The sequence below is a fragment of the Ambystoma mexicanum genome, chromosome 11 (assembly GCF_040938575.1).
Source record: "Ambystoma mexicanum isolate Mex_15411 chromosome 11, UKY_AmexF1_1, whole genome shotgun sequence".
NCBI lineage: Eukaryota > Metazoa > Chordata > Amphibia > Caudata > Ambystomatidae > Ambystoma > Ambystoma mexicanum.
Genome location: NC_090934.1, coordinates 98,003,634 through 98,030,296, shown reverse-complemented (window position 1 = coordinate 98,030,296; position 26,663 = coordinate 98,003,634). Strand labels below are relative to the sequence as shown.

The 26,663-nt window shown below is 48.2% G+C and overlaps 1 protein-coding gene across 4 annotated transcripts in view; it reads right to left on the bottom strand.

Moving 5' to 3' along the window:
• MAP7D1 (MAP7 domain containing 1) overlaps positions 1-26,663 on the bottom strand; it is a 382,583-nt gene that overhangs the window by 86,823 nt on the left and 269,097 nt on the right. For 2 of the 4 annotated variants that reach the window (XM_069622618.1, XM_069622619.1), the window contains exon 6: positions 16,181-16,291. The exons of the other annotated variants lie outside the window; for them this stretch is intronic. In XM_069622618.1, the coding sequence (XP_069478719.1) occupies positions 16,181-16,291 (111 nt within the window). The remainder of the gene's footprint in view (positions 1-16,180; positions 16,292-26,663) is intronic. 4 annotated transcript variants of the gene reach the window in all.

The following is a 26,663-nucleotide window of genomic DNA, read 5'->3' as shown; positions in this document are numbered from 1 at the left end:
CAATTATGAAGGAGTAGTAACTGGATCCTAGTTTTTAAGTTAGTTGAGGTACCCAAGATGAGGAGTTCGGTTTTGGCATCATTCAGGCATAGACCATGCATAGCCATCCATGCCTGGATGATGATGTACACTCTGTTCATACAGGCCAAATCATTGTCATAATCCCCTGAAAGTGGGAGGAGGATCTGAGCATCGTCTGCATAGTTAGTGCAGGTGATAACAAGATGATCCAGATCATCGAAAAGGGGCTTAGTGAATAGGTTATACAAGGTGGGCGAGACGCAGGACCCTCGTGGCACACCACAGTTGATGGGTATGGGGTCGGCCGCAGCTGAGGGCGAGAAGACCCTCATTGTTCTTTCACTTAGGAAAGATCTAATCCAGTTTATAGCCTCTGTAGAGAAATGTGCTGCTGCTTTGCTGCATTGCTTTGAAGTACAGCTAGAAGGGAGATGGGATACGAGGAGGGATACAGCGCTTGTATGTGTTTGGTTATTTACCCATCAATGGGCGGCCCATGGCGTGCTACTTCCTATGGTTATGTCCAGCCACGTTCTGACCCTACGCACCCAAACCACATCCTTCTGGCATCTCCGAGATAGCTTTTACAAGCAGTAATATCAAACCTTGTGCTCCAAGTGCTTGCCAGTGTTATTTCAAATCAGTCATATGCAAATAAATGGCTTCACCGTAGCTATAAACAAGCTACTGGTGTAAAATAAAACAGGTCTGCCTTCAGCCACGTGATTTATAGGTACTACGCATGTCCTTCACTGGAATCCTGTTAAAAACGAGCATAAGCAAAGCCAACAGTTTTGGCTTGCACCATTACACAAGTGCTGCCATTAATCGCCAGTCAGTACCATAATGCCAGTGCCTGGCAAATGCCTATCCCATGCCTACCAAAAAGCCAAAACTGTTGGCATTGCCAATGCTTGTTTCCAGATGCACCCCCTGCCTCCCCAAGAACAAAGTTTAGGAGATTGACATGGTGAACGCTGGTGGGGCAGGGTCAGATTCGTAAGCAAGGCCCACCTTAAGACCAGGTAACCTTTCTGGGGTACCGGAGAATGGCATTTACATGGGATTTAAGCAAGACGACTGGGAGAGCAAGCTCCTGGCTCATGAAGACATCTGAGAAAAGCCTCAAGAACACAGAATGGGTCTGAGCGTAGGGCCCTCTGGGTAGCACACATGCAATGGATGGGATGCAGAATAACTCGGACATCAAATAATCGAACCAACTCAGGAAGATGGCAAAGTTTATCGCTTTATTAACAATGATCTAAAACAGGGAGTTACAACGGACATTCGCTCGAGCCTCTCCAACGTACACAGCTCAACTCAATGCATTTCATAAAAAAACAGACTTTATACTAAAAATTCATCATAGGTGAAGTCATACTACGTAGCAAATAAGAAAAAACTACGAGGGGTTGTGATAGGTTCAAGGGGAACATAAGTATACTTTCCATAAGGGGCTAGGTTGTGATTGGATATCTACTATCAGGTGGACACTTATGCCCACCTCTAAAGCAAGTCATCTTCGAAACTATTAAGTACAGTGTCTCATTGGCTCTCAAACTAGAAGGCCCTTCATTATATGGCCCTCTACAATTGGTTGGCATGCTTGTGCCATGTCTGGAACATTCGGTTCACTTAACAGCATGTGAGCTCAGACCCAGGTGCTAGGAGATGGACTTGACTGTACCTCCGCACTCAATGAGCCCATCATCTCTCATCACCCATGCCTTCTGCCATACAGATTGTCTTTGAACTTGACCTTGCAGAGCATTTATGTCTCTGGGAATATAAGAATGCGAGCATGCACTATGGTCGTTCTAGAACTAAATGCTCAACTATATTTCCATCCTTGGCTCACGTGACAGGAGACCACGATTTGGACCCTTTTGCAGCATTTAAATGTCTTAAATGAATAGAACTTGACATGCATGGTGTTGTTGCTCTGCACCTTAACAAGGGATGATTCAGCATCTCACAATTACCATCTTCCATAGTAGATAACCAGTCTTGGCTGCTTCAGCTTGGACACCAGGCCAGACAGCCTTTCCAGACTCTTCCACAATCTCAGCTAATTCATGCTGCGACACAGCTTTCAGCTTTTCTCTCCATGGGTCCAAGCTTACTAAATTTGTGACACCGATGTCCAGCTTCTACAGTCTGTTCACTACTTCTAGCCAGCTCCTAAGATTACTCAATCTACTTGCGTTACGGCATCTGTACAGTTACTGAACGGCTTGCATTCTTTGCATCGCTTCTCACACGTGCAATCTTCTTTTTGCACATAAAAGTTTACTCGATTCTTAACTTTGTCATCAGCATCTATAGGGTCCGTACATTCTCTTCTTCAGCCAATATTCTCAGGGCGTCACGTTTGTGGTTCGTTATGCCACCAGCTCCTCATTCTCGCTTTTCATATTCATTCCGGGAGTACCTCCCTCAGATTATCATCTCCTCGGGAACATATTTGATAAGGTTTTCCCAGTGGATACCTTCTTTTGAATTGACGCTGCGGAATTGGCAAAACTGGGTTTTAAGCATGACACAATCTTAGGATTGCAACATATAGCCGGTAGCGGAATTTCCTGCAGAGGCATAGAACTGCTCCTCTACAGATTGATTGAGAATTTTCTGGCTAAAAATGCAGCAGGCTCTCAAGCAGGCATAAGCCAGCGATCACAGGTTCAGCAGAAGTGTTTACCCTGAGCAAGACCTTACACCAGAGGTCAAACATCTATGAATCACCAGATGTTTTGAATTACAACTCCCATGACCCTTCACCGTCGACTTTGCTGGCTAGGTCTGTTGAGTGAGCCAAAGGTTGCAGAATCCTAATTCAAAGACTTGTGCCAGGACGGAATGGACGACCCAACAATGATGAGGTTCTGCCACTGGGGGAAAAAACTGACTCAGAAAGGTCTCTGGACAATAGAAATGACATGCCTGAGAGAGATGGTCCAACGATCATGATACCCATTACAGTAGCAGCTCGTTGCAATTAACCTCCTACAAGATATTTCATGGTGTGTAAGTTTGCTTCATATAGTCTTCGTAAAAGTTCTGAAAACCTGACTGGCTATTCCTATTAAGAGCGTTGGCGAGGGTAGGGGCGCGAATAATTGCAAACATTCATGTGCACCCCGCCCCCAATGGTTGCAAAATAGCTCCTACACTTGTTTGCGTGGAAAGCACATGCAAGTCTGGTTAAGAATGAATGAAATAACCACATCCACAGGGCGATGGGGGGAGAGGATTCGCCATTGCAAGGGCCCAGACTTCCCTTTCTGGATGGAAAGTAGTCCTTCCTTGCTGTGTTCGGCATGTCCATGCCTGGAGAGGGTCTGCTCTGTGGATGGAAGACACCAAGCCTTCGAGAGGGGAGGGAGGCCGCAGAATTCACCCTCGAGTACAGTAGCCCTTCCTCGCTGTCTTCCGCATGTCCATGCCTGGAGGTCTGCTCTGTGGATGGAAGACACCAAGCCTTCAAGAGATGGGAGGGAGGCTGCAGAATTCACCCTCGAGTCCAGTAGCCCTTCCTCGCCGTCTTCCGCATGTCCATGCCTGGAGAAGGTCTGCTCTGTGGATGGAAGACACCAAGCCTTCAAGAGAGGGGAGGCTGCAGAATTCACCCTGGAGTCCAAACCAAGAGGTCAGGCTCTTCTGGAAGATGAGCAGTTCTCAAGCAAACGAGCTACCTGGGTTGTTGACCCAGTGTGTCCAGAGAGAAGCCCTTCTAATATTAAGAGGGCATGCAGCAAAAAGCTATACTGGATGGTGTGCGTGGGGTCGTGGGGTGGGGTATTCGGAAGAATAACAGCCCCAATTCCGAAACACCTCACTTCCTGTGAAAAGCGAAAAAGGTGAACAAGTGAAAATATTCACGAGAGGAAATAAAGACTGTACTCGTACAAGGACTCGCCCAGTGTAAGACCGCTTCTGCAAACCCGGGCACTGCCCTGCTGGTGAACTCCACAATTACTGAGAGCAGACTGCTACACAATTGACTAACCCCGACTTCTAGATCCCCGCCACACCACACCCCTTACTGTTTCCAGATTCATCACCAATGTAAAACTTTTCTCTAAAATAAAATGTACGATTTGTATCTTAATATTTGCAGCAGCGCACTGAGGGCGCCAGGTTTAGGATGGCTCTGGGTGACCCTTTTCCCTATGTGTGGAAATTAATTTTACAAATTCAATATCTGGCGTGCATTTCCAACTTGTTCAAACGCTGTTATTTACTTGTAAAGCGCATCATGGGGGCTTCATGGCTCTACCTGGAGAGAGCAGAAGCAGCAAAGAGAAAAAGAAATAGAACCGCTAGAATAGAGTCTTCAAAGAACAGCGTAACGGAAAATGACCCGGGTGAAGAAGAGCAGACCAACCGGAAGTGTAACACATTTAAAAAAAATAACGGACACAGGACTGGAAATCATGGGCCCCCTGGTCACATGGATTGATCTCATCTCCCAAGCCTGCCCCCTCCTCTGAGAAGTTGGCATTGAAATGCGAGGTGGCGGGTGGGCAGTAATTTCTGCACCTCAGAGTAGCCCCATGCCACATGGACCGGAAGCAGCGGTGATTAAATGGCGCAGAAGTCGGCATCTTGCTTCCTGTTATGCCCAAGTGGGCCCGATTGGGGCCGCTCAGCTGATCGTCCCCAGGCATGCCTTCTCGGAGGCTGTGGCATGGAAACTCTCGGGCAGAGAGCACTGGTTGCCAGGGAGCTGCACAACAAATAGCAGAACCCTCCCGGCAACACCGCCCCCTCCACGAAGCAATGCAACCCAAGACAGGGCGCAAGAGGCGATTCATGGCCAGCGTGAGAACGCGAGGCGGGCGGGCGGGCACACGAAGCCCAGACAGCACAGACTTCCAAGAACCAAGACTTGCAGCAAAGGAATCCAACCACGAGAACAGGAAAAGAAGGCAGCAGTGTTAAACAAAGGACACAGGGAGCGACATACCCCGAAACTGTGCCCAGGGCATGGCTTTCTGAAATTAAATCTCCCAGGCCTCAAAATACCACGTGGGTTTCTCCAGCACGTACTATCCAAAGACACTATACCCACTGGCCTCAATCTCCGAAAAAAGAAACTCAACAACGAGGTCTGTACCGTCCGATATAGTGTCAGCCACCTGGACTGCACCGGGCAGTGTCAACTTAGCCAATAGGCCTGTACCCGACTGGTAACGGCTTAGCCAAAAGGCCTAGAGTCCTCCAACGTCTTCCGCCAGCGTCCTGTTCAGACTGGTTTGGTTTTAGCCAAACTGGCTAGACAGACCAGATTGCCAAAAGGCAGTGTTGCGTTACCACGTGACTGCGCAAGTGATTTGCGCGGTTCTGGAGTAACATGACGTATGGTGATCTATCTGCAAAGGTTTCCACGAAGGAAGGAAAAAGTGCGCTCTTGTGAAAGATCGGAGCTATCCAAAGATGCAATAATGATTCACTTTCCTGCATCCGTCACAAATTAGTGATTCACTAGAAAAAGTGAAGCTTGCACGGAATGAATGGGCATTCAATCTGGAATCGATAGCAAAGCTGGCGGCACAGAGTGCTCGCACCACTAATTTGGAGTCTCCCAAGGTGGGGTCCAAGTGGATGGTGTTGGCACACTAATAAAGGGCTAGAATGGAACAGAAGACGTGCTCTACAGATAACTAGCACCCCAAACCTGAAGAGCAGCCTATCAGGACGAGGGTTGCTGAGAAGTGCTGCATCTACTGGCCAATCAGTGGAGACCAACAGGACTTATTATTTTTTTAACACCAGTTTTGCACAGGTCCACATCTCCCGAGAGGCACTTCTAAAAGCATTAAAAAAATCAGACCCTCTTCAGCCCCCCATTGCCAGACAGCTTATGTCCTGGGCGAAAAGCGGTAACATTGGTTAAAGTCTGCTTCCAACGAAGGCCTCCACAGTCCATTACCGCATACTGAGCACTCAAGTCCATATTCTACACCAGGCATTCTATAGCCTTATAAGGGAGAATACAGTCACCTCAGAGTCCTAGTCAGCAACACTCTTGAACCTACTTGGGTCCAAAGGAGACATCAAGGCTCAGCGTTTGCTCTTCTGCATCTTCCTCCTCTGGGAAACTAAGCAGACAAAACAAAGGTCATTACATTTAAACGCCACCAAAACACACTAGCAACTATCCCTCGTGTGGACTATCAAGTCCTTCCTAGCAGATGCCAGCTTCGGAACCACTGTACGGGCCAACTATCCCTTGTGTGGACAATCAAGTCCTTCCTAGCAGATGGCAGCTTCGGAACCAAAATATCCCTCGTGTGGAAAATCAAGTCCTTCCTAGCAGATGCCAGCTTCGGATCCACTGTACGGACCAACTATCCCTCGTGTGGAAAATCAAGTCCTTCCTAGCAGATGCCAGCTTCGGAACCACTGTACGGGCCAACTATCCCTCGTGTGGACTATCAAGTCCTTCCTAGCAGATGCCAGCTTCGGATCCACTGTACAGGCCAACTATCCCTCGTGTGGACAATCAAGTCCTTCCTAGCAGATGCCAGCTACAGAACCACTGTACGGACCAACTATCCCTCGTGTGGACTATCAAGTCCTTCCTAGCAGATGCCAGCTTCGGATCCACTGTACGGACCAACTATCCCTCGTGTGGACTATCAAGTCCTTCCTAGCAGATGCCAGCTTCGGAACCACTGTACGGACCAACTATCCCTCGTGTGGAAAATCAAGTCCTTCCTAGCAGATGCCAGCTTCGGATCCACTGTACGGACCAACTATCCCTCGTGTGGAAAATCAAGTCCTTCCTAGCAGATGCCAGCTTCGGAACCACTGTACGGGCCAACTATCCCTCGTGTGGACTATCAAGTCCTTCCTAGCAGATGCCAGCTTCGGATCCACTGTACGGACCAACTATCCCTCGTGTGGAAAATCAAGTCCTTCCTAGCAGATGGCAGCTTCGGAACCAAAATATCCCTCATGTGGACAATCAAGTCCTTCCTAGCAGATGTCCGCTTCGGATCCACTGTACGGGCCAACTATCCCTCGTGTGGAAAATCAAGTCCTTCCTAGCAGATGCCAGCTTCGGATCCACTGTATGGACCAACTATCCCTCGTGTGGACTATCAAGTCCTTCCTAGCAGATGCCAGCTTCGGAACCACTGTACGGACAAACTATCCCTTGTGTGGACAATCAAGTCCTTCCTAGCAGATGCCAGCTTCGGAACCAAAATATCCCTCATGTGGACAATCAAGTCCTTCTCAGCAGATGCCAGCTTCGGAACCACTGTACGGGCCAACTATCCCTCATGTGGACAATCAAGTCCTTCCTAGCAGATGCCAGCTACGGAACCACTGTACGGGCCAACTATCCCTCGTGTGGACAATCAAGTCCTTCCTAGCAGATGCCAGCTTCGGATCCACTGTACGGGCCAACTATCTCTCGTGTGGAAAATCAAGTCCTTCCTAGAAGATGCCAGCTTCGGATCCACTATACGGGCCAACTATCCCTCGTGTGGACAATCAAGTCCTTCCTAGCAGATGCCAGCTTCGGATCCACTGTACGGGCCCTGGTCCCATCTTACCTGAATGCAGAAACTGACCTGCCTAGAAGAATCCTCCATGGCAGTGGCAAAATGTCTCCACACCGGGCCCTATAAAGCCCACACACAAACTTCACTGCTACCTCGCACCAGCACGCATCACGTACAAAGCCAGAAGTATCATACAAAGCTGCCACAGAGCTACAATCCCTGGTCAACGCAGTACCAGAGGTCAGGACCTGGATGCAAGGATGAACCAGGAAACACGCATTCTCAGTCTGCGCCCCCCAAACTCTGGAACTTGATAGCCACCTTAAGGTTTGCTCCCGCCCTCAGGCAACCCAGAAAATAAATGGGAGATCGTCCTCTGCAAGGGCACCTACTTCACACACTGTTCGAAACACCCCACCCCAAACCTACCCAGCTTAGTATGCCTCCCGACTGCCATCTTCTACAGCCCACACTGGTTCCATCCAAACATCCCCCTTTCAGCACTTTGCTGGTTTCCCCACTAACTGTACTCATAATAAAGGGTGCATTTTAAGGACTAGAATTATTATGGTACATAGAGTGCTGACCTAGCTTCGAGAAGAAACTGAGCACTTTACAGAGGTAAACAACAATACAGATGCATAACGGAGCACTTTGCAGAGGTATACAACAGTACAGATACATAACAGAGCACTTTACAGAGGTAAACCGTATAGATGCATAACTGAGCGCTGTTCAGAGGTAACAGAACAGATATGCAGGAGGGCGTAGGGTAATGAGGGGCACAGAAGAGGGGTACAGCTGTACCAGGTAGCAGGAAGGAGGGGCGTCTAGCGTGTCAAGTGGCGCGAAGGGCAACACGATGGGAGAGACTCCTTGAAGAGGTGGGTCTCCAGTTCTTTTGTGAATTGTAGGAGTGATGGGGTGAGTCTGATGCGGACGGGGAGAATAGACTAATATAAGGCCAAGTCTCCTTCACCAGGATTCAAAACCATGATCTCTGCAGCTGGGGCATAATCCAGCCATCAGCCACTAAAGATGACAATTAAACGAGCATACACAAAACAACATTGCATTTTAGAGAATGACCGGCCGCACAAGGGTTAAATCCTGCAGACCGCTGTACTACACAAAATGCTTGAAGGCACATTAACCAGACATATAGCAAATTTCATAAAATAGCAAAATTACAACTAAGCCCAATAGGCACGACCCAGGAAAAAGTAGACAGATTTTCAAGGGTTAATATTTGATATTCTGAAATCAACTGCTTGGTAAAAGAAGACAGCAAACATCACATGGCTGGCATCAACCTGCGTGAGCGGCAGCTTAAAGGTTGTGGGTTTCCATACGTGAATTGCAGTTTGAATATTCAAGACCTGCTTCCATACGCCCTCCCCAGCCTCTTGCTTCCTCCCCAGATGTTAGACACATGAGATTGGAGTGCGGTTCTCGGATATTGAGAGCGTCTGTTACCCACATGGACCAATAACAAGCAGACTGTCTTTCTTGCTGCCTTAACCACCATTGCCCCCCCCCCCCCACCCCTCTTCTTACACAGTCCTGGAAATTATGCTTTGGCAGGAGGAGTAACTCAACCTCCTCCCCCCAACCCCCATTTGCCATCCATCCATCCATTTTTTTCCCCATGTGTGCCTCTTACAACCATGGCATGCTGGGGCTGGTCGGAAGTCGATCCTCGCGAAACATGATCACCCACAGGCTGCCTGGAAGACACAGCTCAATACTGTTTGTTATTTTCCAACTTTGTTTTCATTGCTTCAAAGCTACCTGAGAAGGCCGGCGACTGTTGTAACCAGATACTTCAAAATACTTGCTCTACCGTGGAAACAAAACGTAATTCGCTCAGGCAGTTAACTTGGGCTACCGGGCCGTAACCCCCGTCCCAGGCCTTGGAATGGGGTGTTAACGCCACTTTCTCAGACCACAGGGCTGCGCCGAGAAAGAACAGACATCAGTGGGCACTTACATTTTCTACTTGGCAACCAAATGATCCATTACTTGGGTCCGAACATCCAATTCGGGCACCTCATGCCAACGGTAACCCCATCAGGTATGTTACAGATGAGCCACAGCAGGTCCCCCAGATTTCTGTCGAAAGACGGCCCACTGCAACCCCAAAATAAGCTCACGTTAAACTCTAAGCATTTCTTTCTACAAGTCCTTGCCATCAGACAAAGACGCGCTCAACGATAGTCAAGACGACATCTGCTGTACTTCTCGTTCGCCTGTTAGACGGTCATCAAGTGATGTGGCGTCAATGCCCAAGCAGGCCCACCTTTAGAAGATTCCAACACCCAGATGACATGCGGTCGCCTTACCCACTGCAGCATGCCCTCATGGCGTTAATACTAAACAGTTTAGGGATCTACAGCATTTGTACACAGATGAAATACAGTCTACATATTTGAGGTGAAGACATTCACGTTTTGGGGACACCAGAAAGATTAACAGCCAAGAGAACGGTTAGATTCAGACAACAGCTGGATCTTATCGAAGACCAATTGTATTGGTACAATACTCTAGAACAGCTGCCCCACCAAATGTTGTAAGAACTTGTGAGTTACAAGTAGGTATTTGCAGGAGGACGCATGTTCGCGAGAATGAAGGACTTTTTACAGCAGAGATGTGAGGTCCTTCTCTTGTCGCACGCCCACCCTCTGGAACTCTATCCCGGTATGGACCACCACTGCCCCCACAATTCTCCAATTTCCTAAATCTCTCCAAAACATTGCTTTTTCTACAACATCTGATGAAGGGCTACTCCCCAATGGACACCGAGACTGCACACCAAGGGAAGCGCTCTGCTGCTCTCCAGCTCGGTCCGTGCTTTAAAACACTTAAATAAATAAAATAAACTGCTCTTCACATAGGAGCAAGGATTTCGGCCAACACTTCCCGGAACAAGGCGAACCAATCTAGTAATGCACAATGAAAAAGCCAAGGCCCGTTAATGGCGGGGCATGCTCCACCCATAGTCGCCAGTTCGAAGGCTGCACTCGACGATCTAAATTGTGTAATTGACAAACCGGGATAGATCCACCTTTTACTACAGATCATATGCAAGCTGGGTAACTCCTTAAGGCTCCGTTATTTGAGAAATGGGGCAAAATATCTTTTTTTTAAAACAATATTATATTTCAACCAACAAAACAATACAGACCAAATATACAGTGCAAGATTCAATAGTACAATTTCACTTTTGTTCATTATACAATTTGATCTCCATTCCCCAAATCCCACCCCCCTTACGAGCCCATAGAAGTCTATTCACTCTGTATTCGCACCGCGTGGTGGGGTCTGTTTTCCATTGGAATCCGCCAAATCTGACATCGTTCCAAACAGTTCCGCTATCAGTGATTTCCAAGCCAATAGGGTTCCCACCTCTTCTCCTCCTACATTACTTGACTCCTGCCATACCATGGTCTCTGCCTCCGCCCACCTTTGCAACTCCTTCCACCATATCTCCACCCGTGGTTTACGACAAGCCTTCCACCCCATGGCGATCCTCCTCTTGGTCAGCACATATGCTAAATCCTTCAATTTGTTACCATGCTTTAGTTTCTGCGATCTAGGGAACCCCCCCAGTAGGTAGGCCCAGGCTGACTCTACAACCAAAGTGACTCCTTTATCCGCAAGTTTCGCCGCTATCTCGCTCCAGAAGCGCTCAATCACAGGGCAGGACCAAAACATGTGTACCATGTCGGCCTGTTCTTCATCGCATTTGGGACATGCTTGTCTACCTGCATTTTTAAACCTTGATATCTTCAGGGGTGTCATGTACGCCCTGTGCATAATATATAATTGTATTTGTTTCACCCTGGCGTTTCTCGACACCTTGTGAGACCACAAAGCATGCTCCCACATCCCATCCTCCATCGGGACTCCCACCTCAGTTTCCCAGTCTAATCTTAGTTGCGTTGGTTCTCTACCAACCTTAAGCATCAACATGTCATACAATCTCGAAATTTCGTGCCCTCCCTCTGTTATATCATATATCATGTCCACCGTACCATCTGGTTCTTCTTCAAGAACCGTTTCGGGCCAAGTTTTCTTAATTTCTCGTATCAGTCTATGATACGTAATATATTGACCCACGTGTAGACCTGTTTCCTCACCCAGCTCTTCAAAATTTATGATGACTCCCTCCCGCCAGACATCTCCCACTGTTGCCAACCCCACCGATTCCCAGTGGTTTCTAATCATCACCCGTAGCTGCACATCACCTCTGGCCAGTGCAACCAGCGGCATCTGCGGGGAGCACGGAGCCGGGATTTCCATCATCCGGCACGCTCAACGCCAAATCCTCCACCCAAGCATCAACATCCTAGGGCGCACCTGCAGTTCCATTTCGGACAACCAGATCACTTCTTTTAAATAAAATGGGGCACAGTCCGCACTGAACAATCTGGATTTGTGAGTTCCCTCATCCGAGAGCCATTTAGCAACGTACTGCAATTGGCTCGCTACATAGTAGGCCTCATGGTTGGGGAGCTGTAACCCCCCTTTTTCGTAAAAATTCTGCAACTTCCACAGTGCCACCCTGCACCTAGTGCCCTGCCACAAAAGGTCCCTGCATATACTGTTGAGCCTGGTAAAAAACTTCCCAGGTATGAGGTGTGGGATGTTTCCAAAATAATGCAGAAGTCTGGGCAGGACCACCATCTTAAGCATTGCACTACGCCCCATCATCGCTAGCGGCAGCTTCCCCCAAAATTGCATACTTATCTCAATTTTTGCTGCGGCTACCTCAGTGTTAGGTTTATGTTCTTGTTCAACCGTATGATACACATCTATCCCAAGGTACCGAAAGGTATTAGCGGCCCAAGGGGCTTGCAGCACCGGCAGCTGCTCTACAGGGAGTCCCTTGTAGCTACCTAACGGGAACAGTACAGACTTCTGAGGATTCACAGCCATTCCAGACAGCCCCGCGTACCGATCCATAGCCTCCAAGATGTACTGGAGGTTCTCCTCCGGGTGCCTCAGATACAATAGCAGATCATCTGCATACAAGGAGATCAAGTGTCGCTCCCTCCCCCCCACCTCGATGCCTATAGTGTCATACTGTTGTCCGAGATATATGGCCAAAGGCTCCAACGCCAATATGTATAACATAGGGGACCATGGGCACCCTTGTCTAGTACCTCTGCTTAGCCGCCATCTCTCTGAAATAACAGCTCCTGTCTTAACTCTGGCCAACGGCTCACTGTATATTTGCCCATCTTATGTATCCGGGCCCCATCCCATATTCCGCCAGTAGCCATGGCCACATGACAGAGTCAAAAGCATTTACCGCGTCCAAGGACACTACCGCCATGTCACCCTCGTTCTCACCCGCCTATTCGATGACTCGGTGGAGTCGCCTGTGATTATGAGTTATGTTCCTATTTGGAACATAACCCGTCTGATCTGGGTGTATGAGTTGGTCTATGACTCTTCGCAGTCTGCTTGCCAAGACAGCTGTTAGTATCTTGCTGTATTGGTTCAGCATTGATAGTGGTCTGTAGGAGCCACAACTGTGTCCAGGCTTATTGGGTTTAGGAAGCGGAATTATAACTGCTTCCCTGAGCGACTCTGGCATTCTTCAAAATATCCTTTGATGACTTTCTTCAAACAGCACAAAAATAAATCAGCAGGCATGCCTTTTGGCCAGTGGTAACCCTTTCCCTCAACTAAATGTTACGTGCGACCACAGTTCAGAAAATGGCGGTCTTATTGAAGGGGCTATACAGAAAAACCCCACGAAAACAGGTGTTACGTTTTTTCCATCTCCATTGCCAAAAGGCAAGAATGCCGTAGAGTGAGCAGCATACGAAGCGACACTACTATTGTAAAACTGTACTCTACGTATAACGTGGGCCAGGTTAAATCTACCTGGTCAATAATCTTTCTTATTGAACACATTAGATTTTCCTGCCAATGTTGTCAGTTCTTCTGTTGGTACATTACCACGACTGGACAATGACATAAAAAAAGTTTGCCAGTGGTCTGCAAAGATCAGCGTTAAGAGCCTACTGCCCGCCAGTGCCAGCCCAACCCGTCTGATCCTCTCCACACACAGTTTGCAACAGTCCCTTAACTCTTGTGTCCCAGAAGGGTGTCTTGTGGAGGGATGGTGAAATCCTCAACCTGTTGCTTGCTCCTGGGCATCGTAGTGTGACTTGCAAGACACCAAGACCTGAAGAATTCTTCCATAATGGACTCTGCCACCCACAAGAACGTTAGTGAGGGGGGGCTGGGATGGGGGGGAAAAAAAAGCGTCCCTTGAGTACCAGAAAGTGACGGCCAAGCAAAGAGACTATCCCATGGTCTGGTCTCGGACGATTGTTGTTGAGGTTGACCCTCAAGGCAACTAGACCTGATGCGTGTAGAGCCGATGACCTTTTCCAATCAGATTGCTATGGCCATTACACGCATCCACACCGATGAGGACCACACGCGCCAACATGATGCTGCTGCTTTCCTTGTAGCATCGACCTACTGGGCGCCCCTTCCTCCTGCACAGATTTCAATGCGTTTGGAAAGAAGCTGCAGGACAACCCTGCCACTCTTACAACAGTCCGCATGCCCTCCTGAGACCCAGATGCCTTGGCCAGCAAGAAATATCCACACTTTTCCTTTCGACCCGGGTCAATCTAAGATGAACAGGCAGACTAGTGAATCTTGCTGGGTCCCAGAAAAACTAAAGCTCGAACATAGAAAAGAGGATTGGCTAAGCAGAACATCTGATATATATATACACACATATATATATATATATATCAATTATATATTGCACTTCATATTGAAGATATGAGAAGATGCAATATGGAGCTAAGCACTTTATACCAAGAATAAGCACATAAGTGCCAGGCAAGCACTATGTACCTTATAGTGGACATAAAGCCTTCTGAGAAAGATATAAGGGAATTAGAGTGCATCAGAAATAGAATAGAATGCACTAGTGCAATGTGGCACACTGCTGGCTGGAGAATAGACGGCCCGGGTACTTTTTATTTTGGACACACAGCCAACATGATGCTTTTAATATTGGTAATGGGCATTTCAGGGCTGCGCTGGGTACAACACATTGTGCACCCCACAGGGAGGATATAAACGGCTTATAACATATAGCTTTCTTAATATTTGCAAAATTGTTATTTTATTATTATGTACTACATTTAAAACAAAGAGGTAGGATTGGAAATGATGGTAAGTCAGATTGGGCATGTGTTTGATTCTAAAATATGTAACACAGATAGTAAAATGTATGTGTATATAAAACTGTCCATTCCAAGATGGCAGCCAAGTTTCAACATCAGGTAGCACAAGGAGTTTCTGAGAATGAATATGGAAGATGGACTTAATAATCACATTGTTGTAATTATTGTGGTTGTGCACAAGGCTCCAGCAATTATGAGGAAGCCTGTAGGGGTAAAACGCATCAGTTCAGTCTGTCAGAGTCCATTTAATTATGTGATAAAGGAAAATTGAAACGGCGAAACAGAGCAATGGTAGAATGATTTTTGGAAGTACGATTGCAGTGCCAGTAGGAGTCTCCCTACTGAGGAAATAAATAAAAAAATATATACATATAAAAAAGGGGGGTGGTTGGTTCTATCGCCCCCCCCCATGAAACCTATATCAAAATATGCTTCATTTGTTTAACAGTGTCCCTCGTTCTTGCCATTAGACTGCATCACCACCATTGTATTCATTTCTACACCTCTGAATAGATCATCCAAGTCCATTAAGCCAGGTTATCAATACTGAAGATTGCATTCCATGCACCATCTTCAGAACACAATGTTGGACTGATTATACAAAAACATTTCAGAAACGTCTGTTTTCATCCAAAACAAGGACAACAAACTGGGTGAGAGGGCAAGAGAAAAATCAGAGACAGCAGAGTAAAGGGTAAATAATACCATCAAACATCTCATCCCCAAGATAGCTAAGCTTCAAAGACACCTTGACATTCTTTGAAGAAAGGATCAGATACTTTGATAGGTAGAGAAAACAAGTCACCCGGGTAGGTTGCGATCCGATCACCAACTTCCGCTCCCGTAAGGGCCCTTGGGCAAGCCCTGGAAAGGGAACTTGCTGACCGACCAAACAGGGAACAAGAGTACAGGGGACGAAAGTTTCATGCAGAGAAAGAGTTCACAAAAGGGAAAAGTGCGGCACGACCATGCAGGATTCTGGAGGGGACTGCAGGTACTCGCCATGAAAACCAATCACCAGAAATAAAAAAAGGATCACAGAAAACGCCCAAAGAGAACTTAAGAATATGAAGATGCAAGAAGATGGTCGATTCGCGGGAAGGGGTACAGCTAGGACAGGCGAATGGAGGGAGAAGGGGGAACTGGGTGATGAGGAACACTGGTACTCACTTAAGCACGTTCTTGCTGATGGAACGCTGCATCCCATCAAGGACGCTGGGCAGACATTCAAGATGGACAGCCATGCAGACATCGAGCAGGACTCGAAAGGAGGGGTGTATAGCTCGGGAGTGCCCAATCTGCATGGCTCCATTCCCCACGTATCATGCTCTAGAACAAGGACTATGCCCTGCCCTCCCCCATGCCCATCAACGTCGTTACCGTACCCCTGGAGACCTATGGGTAATAAGCACTTCTTACTTCTACTGGGCGAGTTCCAGAGGGTGGCAGAAGATTTGGAGAGCCTTTTGTTGATTATAGAATCCACATGTCTAGGGAGGTTTACGGCGGATATCGAGCACCTGTTTGTACCTAAAAGGGGAAAAAATATACTTTGTTAGGCAGACGATTGAGGTCTTGAAATCTTCTCTTGACCTCTAAGCTCTGCTTTGCCCCCTACTCCCAGTTCACTATTTCTGACCCATCACTATTACAGCTACTCAGACCAACATCTGGTTTAGGACCATCTGAGGTGGAGGGGTGCCCCGATGGTCCTAAACCAGCACTCTTCTCTGCATTTAAGTCAGGATTGAAGGACTAAAGCTATGCAAGAATTTTCTGGACTCTATACAAAACATTCAAACCTAAGACAAAAAATGCAGGCACCTTCCGGAAACATTTGGTCCCCGCACGCAGAATGCACCCACCTTCTCGCCAGTCATCCCAAAACGCAAACGGTTTTGGGAGAACCCTTCCTTGGTATGGCCCATGCTTAGGATGGCCACCTCATCCTCCCAAAACCCAAACAATCCCACAAAGACACGAAACTCACAAAATCTCAAAACAATAAATGCTAAGAGGCTGGTCAACCAGAGATTTAACAACAATTACACAAAAAAATAAAAATTAAACACACATGCAACTTGCCCTTTAGCCAAGAGATGGCTTTTAACTTGCAAGTTAAACAAGACGCTAGACAACATTGCTGAAATAGGCACCCTATTCCTGGACTGGCACAAGATGCAGACATCCTGGCTTCCCAGGTGGACCAGGAATGCTTTTGGCTGCTACATAGAACATGCATTGGTCCGTACTACTTACTGGGTCTTAACACTCGGATCGCCTCTTCCAGGTAGGCCGCTAACTACAGTGTAACTTTAGTGGCTTACAGTGTTAACATTCTTGTGTCAACTTGAATATTTTAACAGCCAATCAAAATTGTGGGGAAAACGTGCTCTAAAAAGAAGAGAAACATTTTACCCAGGGGTAGTGAGGTTGGCAGGTAGTGTGCTACAAATGAAAACAAAACGTTAAAAAAATAAAAAAAAAATAAATATGATATATATATATTATATCTGGGTATATTTACATTCAAAATCGATGTTCAAGTGGCCGACACGCGAGTCACTACGGCGGCAACTAAGAAAGTAGAAACAGACCCGGGCACTCGTAGGGTATTATTAAAAAGTGCAGCAAAATGCTGTATTTATTTCAAGAAAAAAAATCTTACAATCAAGATAAAATATCCATCTTTTCTCAGTGAGAGTAATGGCGGATGACCATCAAACCCGCATGGTTGAATCGCTATGCGTTCCCTCGGTTACTAGGATCAATAGAACATGATCTGCTACACTAAATGTTTTGAATCAAGTTACTTCCTGTTCACAGTCTAGTCATGTGACAATCTTTGTTACATGGCCTCGGTCTGTAGTTGAGCAACGCCATCTTGGACCAGTGTCCACATATACAATAGTAGATACATTTTCATGGCGCAATAACTATCAGATCAGTACATTGACACATCATAACACCAAAAGACTATAATGAATTAGGTAATGATTCAAAATAAAGTAATTCAAAATTGGAAGCTAAAGTGCAAGTACTGATCAAATTCAAGCTGGATTTACAAGTCAAAATATATAATGATACAAATCACAGCTCATTATTACAAAACATGCAGGTGAACACAGAGGTAATTATGCAAAGCACCTGCAAGAGGATCCAACAGATCACCACTCGTGTTATTCATCATCTTATTGGCAAGTGCAGCTTCTATTTCAAACACGATTAATCAAGTGAAAATACTTACCAAAGCCAGCTCAACACACATTCTAACACTAACACCACACTAATGTCAGTGCAATATTTTATTCTGATAAATCTGCTCACAGGTACACATACCCATGTGCTTTTTGCTCAGGATGCATAGAACATTATAAGAAGACGCAGCCATATTCAGCAGGTATGCCCTGTAGGGCAGGGGGCAGCAATAACTAGGAAAGCCACAATCAGGCGACAGGAGGCACTGGCCCAAAGAACAGACGCCAGATAGACCATTACGCCTTCACCCAGAGTCTAGGCAGCCAGGAGCAAACAGGCATATGGATGTGCTTTATTGCAATACCTGCATGAAGACCGCATGAGACATGCAAGCTTGTGCCCACACCAGTGATCTACTTCCATTCAAGGAAAGATGCTTCCTCCCACAATTAGTAATTAAGCAATAATCACCCATTCCACTGGCTGGAACGAGTGATTGCTATTAGTACACCAGGTTGCCAATCCAGTAACCCGGGGTGCTAGGACCAATGTATTTTCTTTAAGTTAATGGGTCACCTTGCGGCATCCCGCTCTTTGAAAGAAAATACTTGCACAACATGGCCGCCGTTATGTTGATGTCACCACGCTTACGTGCCGATGTGGAATAAACACTGCGGCATCCTCCGAGAAGGATGGGCAGTCGCAGGCAAAGTTATGATCGAGTGAGACAGGTCCTTGATCGCGCTGCGATTAGTGTGTGCCGCGGCCAGGCCCGACTCCCGAGTCCTCTGTGAATGGGAGCACCGGCACTGTTGTAACAGCCGCCACAGAGATGGAAGATTGGGCTCCAAGCGGAGCTCCTCTTCAATTTCCATGGTGACCCTGCAGGAGACTGAGCGAGCAAGGGTGGCGGATGCCGCCGCAAGCAGGTAAGTGGGCCAGGGACGTCAGTTGAGGACAGAAAAATGGATGGTAAAAGAGCATTGGGGGGGGGAGGGGGGAGAAGAGATGGCGATGTAGGGCTGGGGCAGTAGCCATCAGGTTGCTTGGAACGTGGTATTCAGCCCGCGATTCAAGCAACCCGATTGGTTGCCACCCCCTGGCCTGGGTGCCAATTTCTATTGGCTGATAAAAGTATCGGCATTCATGCCTGCAGAATTGCAAGGACAGCACATCACTTCATTAAAGGCAGCGAGCGTGCTCGCTAGATTAAAAAAAATAAAACCATCTTTGTTTGGATCATTTCCATCTTAAGAGCGACACACTTCTCGTCTTTACATCAAACTAAAAAGATGCAAAGTCACCTTTGAAGCACAGATTCAGTTACCGGAAGTTCTGACAATACTAGCTCCGGCGAGAGGCCAGTAATGGCTACTTCTTTTCTGTGCACTGCCCCTCAAAAAGGTGGAAGTGGAGTCCCCATAAAAAAAAAAAGAAAAAAATTGATGGGACCGTCACCAAAGGGACTTTTGGGAAACCGCATTTACCAGGACATCACTTCAATACGGAGGTGGCAGCGGAACAAAGGTTAGCTCAACGGACCCGGGAAATACTCTGGACAACAGCAGCCATTGGCCGTCGGGAAGGGGTGGAACTCTTACTCCCTCCTCCCAAAAGTGTCTATAACTCAGAAAGGCAGACAAAGCACCAGCTACTCGTAGGACGACTAAGCACGCAACTACCCCAATTCCCTACAGACTAGTCCTCTGCTCAGAAGACACTCCGCAAAATGGACGTTTTTCCAAAAACCAGTCCGTTCTGTAAGGCACAGGGGCAAGCAAACTCGTGCAAATGTGCAATATTAAGCAGGCCCGTGGATGCATGTGGAGATTTGGATATGCACTGGGGGGGGGGGGGGGGGGGGCATTTGTTACTGTCCCCTCGAGTGGGGCAGGTATGCCCACATGTTGGACCAAAGCCTGCTGGGCCTAGAGACCAAGGCTACACCTCACAGATGACGCCCTATGAGGCCTACAGATCTGGGGATGCGGGTTGTCTCGTGCAGAAGGGATGTGACCTAGCAGCTCGGGCTCGACTGCGCCTGTTGGGGTGGGACCAAGCCTGATTTGCATTTGGTCTTTCCCCTTCTCTAATGGCTTGGCAGGTGAAGAACGATGGTCTGGAGGGTTTCTTAGAGTTAGATCAGTTCTAAACCTTGCAGCCCCCACTCTTGTTTTGATAGGGGCTAAGAGGTCCAACACTACCCTCTAGCTCATAGATGGGAACAGGGAAAATGGAGAGAAGGGCTGAACCCAAGGAACAGTGGCGACCCCATAGAAGGTTTTGGTATCAGATGGGGGGGGGGGGAATTGAGCCCTAGGGCAACTAATACCATTCCCCTACTTGCAGATAAGGGGTAATGGGAATTGGGGCCTGGAGTGGGGGCGAGTGTACCCAATCACAGCCTGTTCCCTACCAGTCACTGCCCAGGAACATGCAGCCCGAGTGCTACGCTAAGGGCGAGAATTTTCGTCCTGAATTCCCAGAAGGAATCGTTGCAGGCTCCATCCACTTCCGCAGTTAAGTAATCCTACAAAACGATTGGGTGGTTCTAAGAAATCAGCAAAGAGCAGCAGGTTTAGTAAAGCTCTGGCTGGCAGGCAGTCCTGGCTTGCAGCCAGCGAGGCCATCATTTCCTGGGGCAGGACACGAGGCAGAAGGAAGACGCCGGCTGCTGCTCCGCGTGCAGGATTCTGCCCTAGCAGGCGCCCCGCTGGGGATTACAGCACCTTCGCGTGCAATCGTGTTAATCCCAGCCATGATGGGCTATCCGCGTAGGGGCAGGGAGGTGGGAAGTAGGGGGGATTTTAGGGATATCAGACAGTGGGAATACAAGGCAGTAAAGATGAATTAATCTGATTCCTGCCATGCTTAAAGCGATCAACCGTCCTTGCTGTGCCTTCAGAAAGAATTTAAGACCTTTCTCCCCGACCCCCCCACAATAAAATTCAAATCCGTCTAGTTTCTAACTGGATTTAAAGGGTATGCATCGGGGCAGAAATCCGATTAAAAAAAAAAAATCATTTACATTTTATTAAAGCTCAAAACAGATGATACCACAGTCCTCACTGCCGCATAAAACTGCTGCAGACAGGAGTGCATGGCAATATCTTTCACATGAAAATGTCACATATCGAAATGAATACGTAAATCTGGACACTTCATAAAAATAATAAAATAAGAAAAGTTGAAACAAAATCGAAAATAATCACAAAATACAGTGTGGAGGTGGTTGGAGCACAAAGCATAAGGTATGGATGTTCTAGCAGCGAGAAGGAGGCCATCTCATGAGGTTCATTGTGTATTCCAGGGTTATCGTGCCGACTCACAAAGGGTTCCCCATTCGACGATGTATTCCGTCATCTCCCCTTGAAGCAATGCATCTATTTTACACATTGCGGCCACAAACCATACCGTTGCCCGCCACTCCATCTCTGACACAGTCGAAGACTTCAAATTTTCTACTGCAACCAGCCTTGCCACTACTAAAAAGTGTTTTATTAGAGGTTTTAGCCCCAAATTTGGGGCAACACCTCCTTCCAAAACACTGGGATGGTTGGACATGCCCACCACACGTGGAAAAAGGGACGCAGGGTGCCGTAGCATCTCCCGCATGTGGGTTGGGTTCATCTTATTCCAACGTTCTGGGGTAAAGGGCCATCTAAGCATCAGTTTGAAACTGTTCCCCTTGAGCTGAAACGACTTATTTTTGGACGCGGGCAGGGACATATTCTGAGTTGGGTATAACCATACTTCTTTTTTATTTTATTTTTTTTTAATTTTATTTGCATTTGTTAAGCGCACTTGCAGCCCATGAGGCATCGAGGCGCTGTTACAGAGGATACACAGATTTAAGATTACATTTGGGTGCAGGAGGCTCTTGGTTACAGGTTAGCAGGCATATAGACAGGTTAAAGTCATACAAAGAGTCTGGTTTTGATAGCCTTGCGAAAGGCTAGGTGTGACTCGATGAGTCTGAGGTGAGGTGGCAGGGCGTTCCAGTGCGTGGCTGCTTGGGTGGGGAAACTGGAGCCACCAGCACGCACTTTCCACGAGGTAGGCCTGACAATGGTGTTGGCGTAGAAAGATCTAAGCGGTCTTGTGGCGGAGTGCTCTACTTCAACCACCATGAAGGCGTGCTTGCACTGCTCAAAAGAACAGGGGTTGTTAGTTTTCAAACAGCTGACCCAGTCGCGACAGCCCACCCCCAATCCAACGAGTACATCCCCGTGTCCCGCCCTGGTGGGCGTGCCCAACGGTTCCATATACCTGTTAGAGGGGAGGGGAAGGTAGTTGTTGCATATCTACGGCCGGCCTTATCCCAATAGTCAATACTCTAGCCTGTGAGAACCCACACCGTCGCGCTTCCTCGTCATAGGGGAGCTCCAACACCAGTCATGCACCCCCCAAAACCCCAAGTCTATCTTGTTCAATGTTGACCCAGTGTTTAGGGTTTTGTAGAGCTGCGCGGAATTCTAACACCGGGGTGAGTTGGGCAGAATATAGATTATTTTAGATATCAGGTACTGCCAGACCTCCCTTGTCATCAGCCCAGTCACCCTGGGGAACTTTCTTGCCCAAATAAACCTACAATTGGGGGATTGAAGAGATTCAAGCACTGCCCTCGGATTGCAAATCGGCAACTCCTTAAACATACATGACAGCCGTGTTAGCAGGGTCATTTTAATCGCCACCGTTCCTCCGAACCAGATGATTGAGCAGAAACACAATTTGTTGCAGTGATGCTTTTTTCCCCTTATTCTGCTCTCTGGCCATGTTCGAGCCCTAAAGTTTATGAAATCCAAATAATGCCCTTTCGGGAAGACAGCTGGAGCCCTTAATGGGACGTGCATGGTGAGCGCATGCCCAGACTACCACCACGGCTGATCACACCACTGCTAGGCCTTTGCCCTGGGGACACTCCCAACCATGCTACAGCAGCATTTCTTTTCTGCTAGGGGGAGGGGGGGGGGTCGGCAGGGGGCACTCACCACTGAGCCCCTGCACCCCTTTCCCTTTGTTCTATTTACTTTCCTTGCGCCTATGCCTTCACCGCAATGCCTTGGCATTAGTGTAAAGGCAGGTGATGACGTATCTACAGGGTGCCCTGCATGGCAAGGGTGGGCGCGATGACCCTGTATCGGGACCTGCAACCATGTCTGCACCCACTGCGACCAGGCAGGCAAACACCAGGACAAGACGGACATGTGCTGAGCAATCCTCTACATGGGGATTAGGATATAGGTCTGGTAAATAAAATGGGGACCAACAGTACAGCCTGGGGTCTAGCAGTTACCCCACAGGTGGGCACGCGCTCAGCCTTAAAGGGCTTCCTGCAGCCTTCTTCTACTGTCTTCTCAGAGGCTCTTTCCTTTCTACACAGTTCTCAGGTCCAGGTTTAAAGGGGTCCTGCATAGCTCTTCGGGGGTCCTCTCTGGGTCACCACAGCTTCACCATGGAGACCATAGGAGTTGCCTCCCTAGGTTTCCACAGAGGCAAGTGCAAATATTTGCCAGATGACACCAATCCCTCAGTAATTCTCTTCAAATAACCACAACCCCCACCACTGACCCCACCTCTTCCTCTCTTCTTCTCTCAAACACCCCCACCACCTCCTCTCAACCCTCCAACCCCCTCGCCTCTCGGATGACACCAACTCCCACCTGCTCCTCCACTTCTCAAGCCCCACTATCTCCTACTTTCTCCTCTCAAACCCCACCAACCAGCCCATCCCATCACCCCACCACCTCTTCCTCCCAACCCCTACATCCACGTCAACCTCCTCCCTGCAATCCCCACAACCACCCCTTCTCCTAAATCCCCACCTCCTCTCGACCCCTTCCTTTTCCCCCTGCTCCACCTCACCTTCTCTCAACCCTCAAAACTTCCTCCCCCTCCTCACAGCCCTAGTGGTCATAGTGAGTGGGAACGGTCGGGAGCAGCGTTCCACTACCTTTATGTTTTACTGTTAACAGTTGCAGTACTTTTTGCAAGCATTTCCTCCATTCCAGAACTGTTCTTTGTGAAGTTAAATCACACTGCTCTACTTTACCATCAACTAAACTGAAAACTGTTTCACGCTAATTGGCTGTCAACCAGCAGGACTTCAAACCTTGAAACATGTTTTACGCATTGCTCCCTTGCTGCCTACTCTGGCCCACGCCGGTTGCACTACTTTTTTGGTACACTTTACACCGCACAGCACCCCATTACCGCCGCCTCATCTCCACCTTTTCCTCCTCCTCCTCCATCTCTACCCCCACACTCCTCCTCCATCTCTACCCCCACACCTCCTCCACCATCTCAACCCACACCTTTACCTCCTCAGCCTCCTCCTCCTCCTCCATCTCAACCCCCCACCATCTCAACCCACCCTCTTCCTCCTCCATCTCAACCTCCATGCCACCTCCCCCATCTCAACCCCCACACCTCCGCCTCCATCCCAACCCCCACACCTCCGCCTCCATCCCAACCCCCACACCTCCGCCTCCATCCCAACCCCCACACCTCCGCCTCCATCCCAACCCCCACACCTCCGCCTCCATCTCAGCCCCAACCCCCACCTCCGCCTCCGCCTGATGGCTCCTCTTCCTTAGTCATCGGCTACCTCCAACCCCTCTTACCGAAGCCCTTCCGCCGGCTCTTGCTCCAAGCATCCACACTACCCGACTGACTCAGTCTATACAGCCCTGTGAGCCACCCCACAAGCTTGGGTTTCCTGTCTGCACGAGAGGATGTAAATGATTGCAGGGCTCTGATTGGCTGGAATTAACCGATTCACCTGTGTGCACTTTGTGACCCTGGGCCTGGAACAAGCCTTCAAGAGGGCAAGCCACCATCGTAAATGGTACAGTCCGTGCTTGGGCAGGGCTGGTCTCAGGCTACCAGAGCAGGTCCCGTTTGCCAGCCACACAGCCTGTGCTCATGCTCTGTAGGAATGCAGAGTAAAGGCATTTCCTGGGCTGGCGATGCAGTGACACGCATGCAGTGTGTGTGTCTGCAGTAGAAACACTGTGCAAGTATCACAGGAAAACGGGGTGTGCGACATAGAAGCAGACACTGCGAGGTCCATGAGAACATCTGATGGGCCCCCGTTGTTGGAGCGGACTGGCAGTGCGAGCACCTGAGAAACACAATGGGCCCCCCAGGTCCAAGAGAGTGCTCGCGACCCACGACGGGATTTACTCCACAATTTCGCTCGCGTGCAGTGTTCAGCCGTCTTAAAGGGCCAGTGTTCATATCCTGCCTCGATTCACAAAGTGCTCCAGCTTGGGAATGGCAAGAGACCAGTACTACACGTTGCATAAGGCCTCAGAGCCCCAGAGTTGGGGCAGGTCACACCCATGGCGCTAGCATCCTTGACAGGCCTCATGCAACAGCCCTTGGTCTTGGGGCAGGAATTAAATGTGGGTGACCAGGGGGTCCTTCCCACCCATTACTCTTTAGCTCCGGGGGTGGCACCTGGCAAGGTTTCTTACTTACACAAGGTTCTCAAATTAATTAGATGTAACACCCCCGCACCCCTCTTACCCCACACACATGCATGGTCAGGTGGGAAGAGGACGCTGGAAAGCCCATAGACTACCTAGCCTGGTATGCTATTTGAACAAGGGCATGGAAATATTCCAAGTTCACCCCACTGGATAGCCCCAATGTTATGCACGATGCGTCATCACAAGTCCAACTCTTGCCCCATGCCCATGAAGCCTCCTTATGCTCTATTCCAGCCTCCTGCCACTCAAATCTCCCTTCTCGCGCTCTGAAACACTTGTGTAGGAGCGCGATAGAAATACAATATCAATCAATCAATCTACCCGCCCCTCTCCCTAAAGCAATTCCTATTGGGTGCTCAAGAAATCCGTTTAACAAATCTAAGTCATTGAAAGGCAGCCATACACTTACCACTTCTCAAGCCATCAGTAGTGGGGAGAGGTGCAGACCAGTAGGAGTATCCCCTCCCCCAACTTAGGCTATTCCTTGGCGGTTCAAACGTCGCCGCTTCACGAGACACCTGCATACTCGCCTTTAAGTCTACGTAGTTTGGATGTTTTACCAACGTGACTGGCGTGCCCTTGCAGGTCAAAGACCTGGGCAAGTTTATCACACAAGGGTTTTCGACATGGTTCGAGAACCCCAATGGGTAGCTCCCCATATTTCAGTCTATTACCAAGGTAGCTTGAGTAGTCTCTCCCACAAATAATCCTCAAACCCAGCCAGTGTGTGACCAAACCGAAACACTACCCTGAATCGACATCCGTCATACATTGGCACTCCGCATCCCTCTAGCTAGGAATTAAGATCAGCCATTACTGGGCATCCCACTACCCTCGTCTCATTGATCGCAAAGCCTGGATACTAAAGGCTTCAAGGCACTAATGGAACAAAAACTGCTCAGCCATAGTCTCTGCCTCGCCCAACAGGTCGAGTCTTCCTGCATCATCTTGAGGACCACGGGTAACCTGGTCACCCTGCAGCTTCCCGACCTAGTAGCACATTAGATTTCTTTTCTGGCAAACACTTATTCTGAACAGTACATATACAACATTTCACAGTGCACACACATCTCCGCTTGGAATCAGAAAAGCCCTGCGCAAAATTTAAATTAAAAAAATAAACTTTGCACTAAATGAAGTGCGAAACACTATTAAAAATGCATTCCTACCCAATGCTGGCACAACCACTGGTGGACAATCTTCCAAGTGCG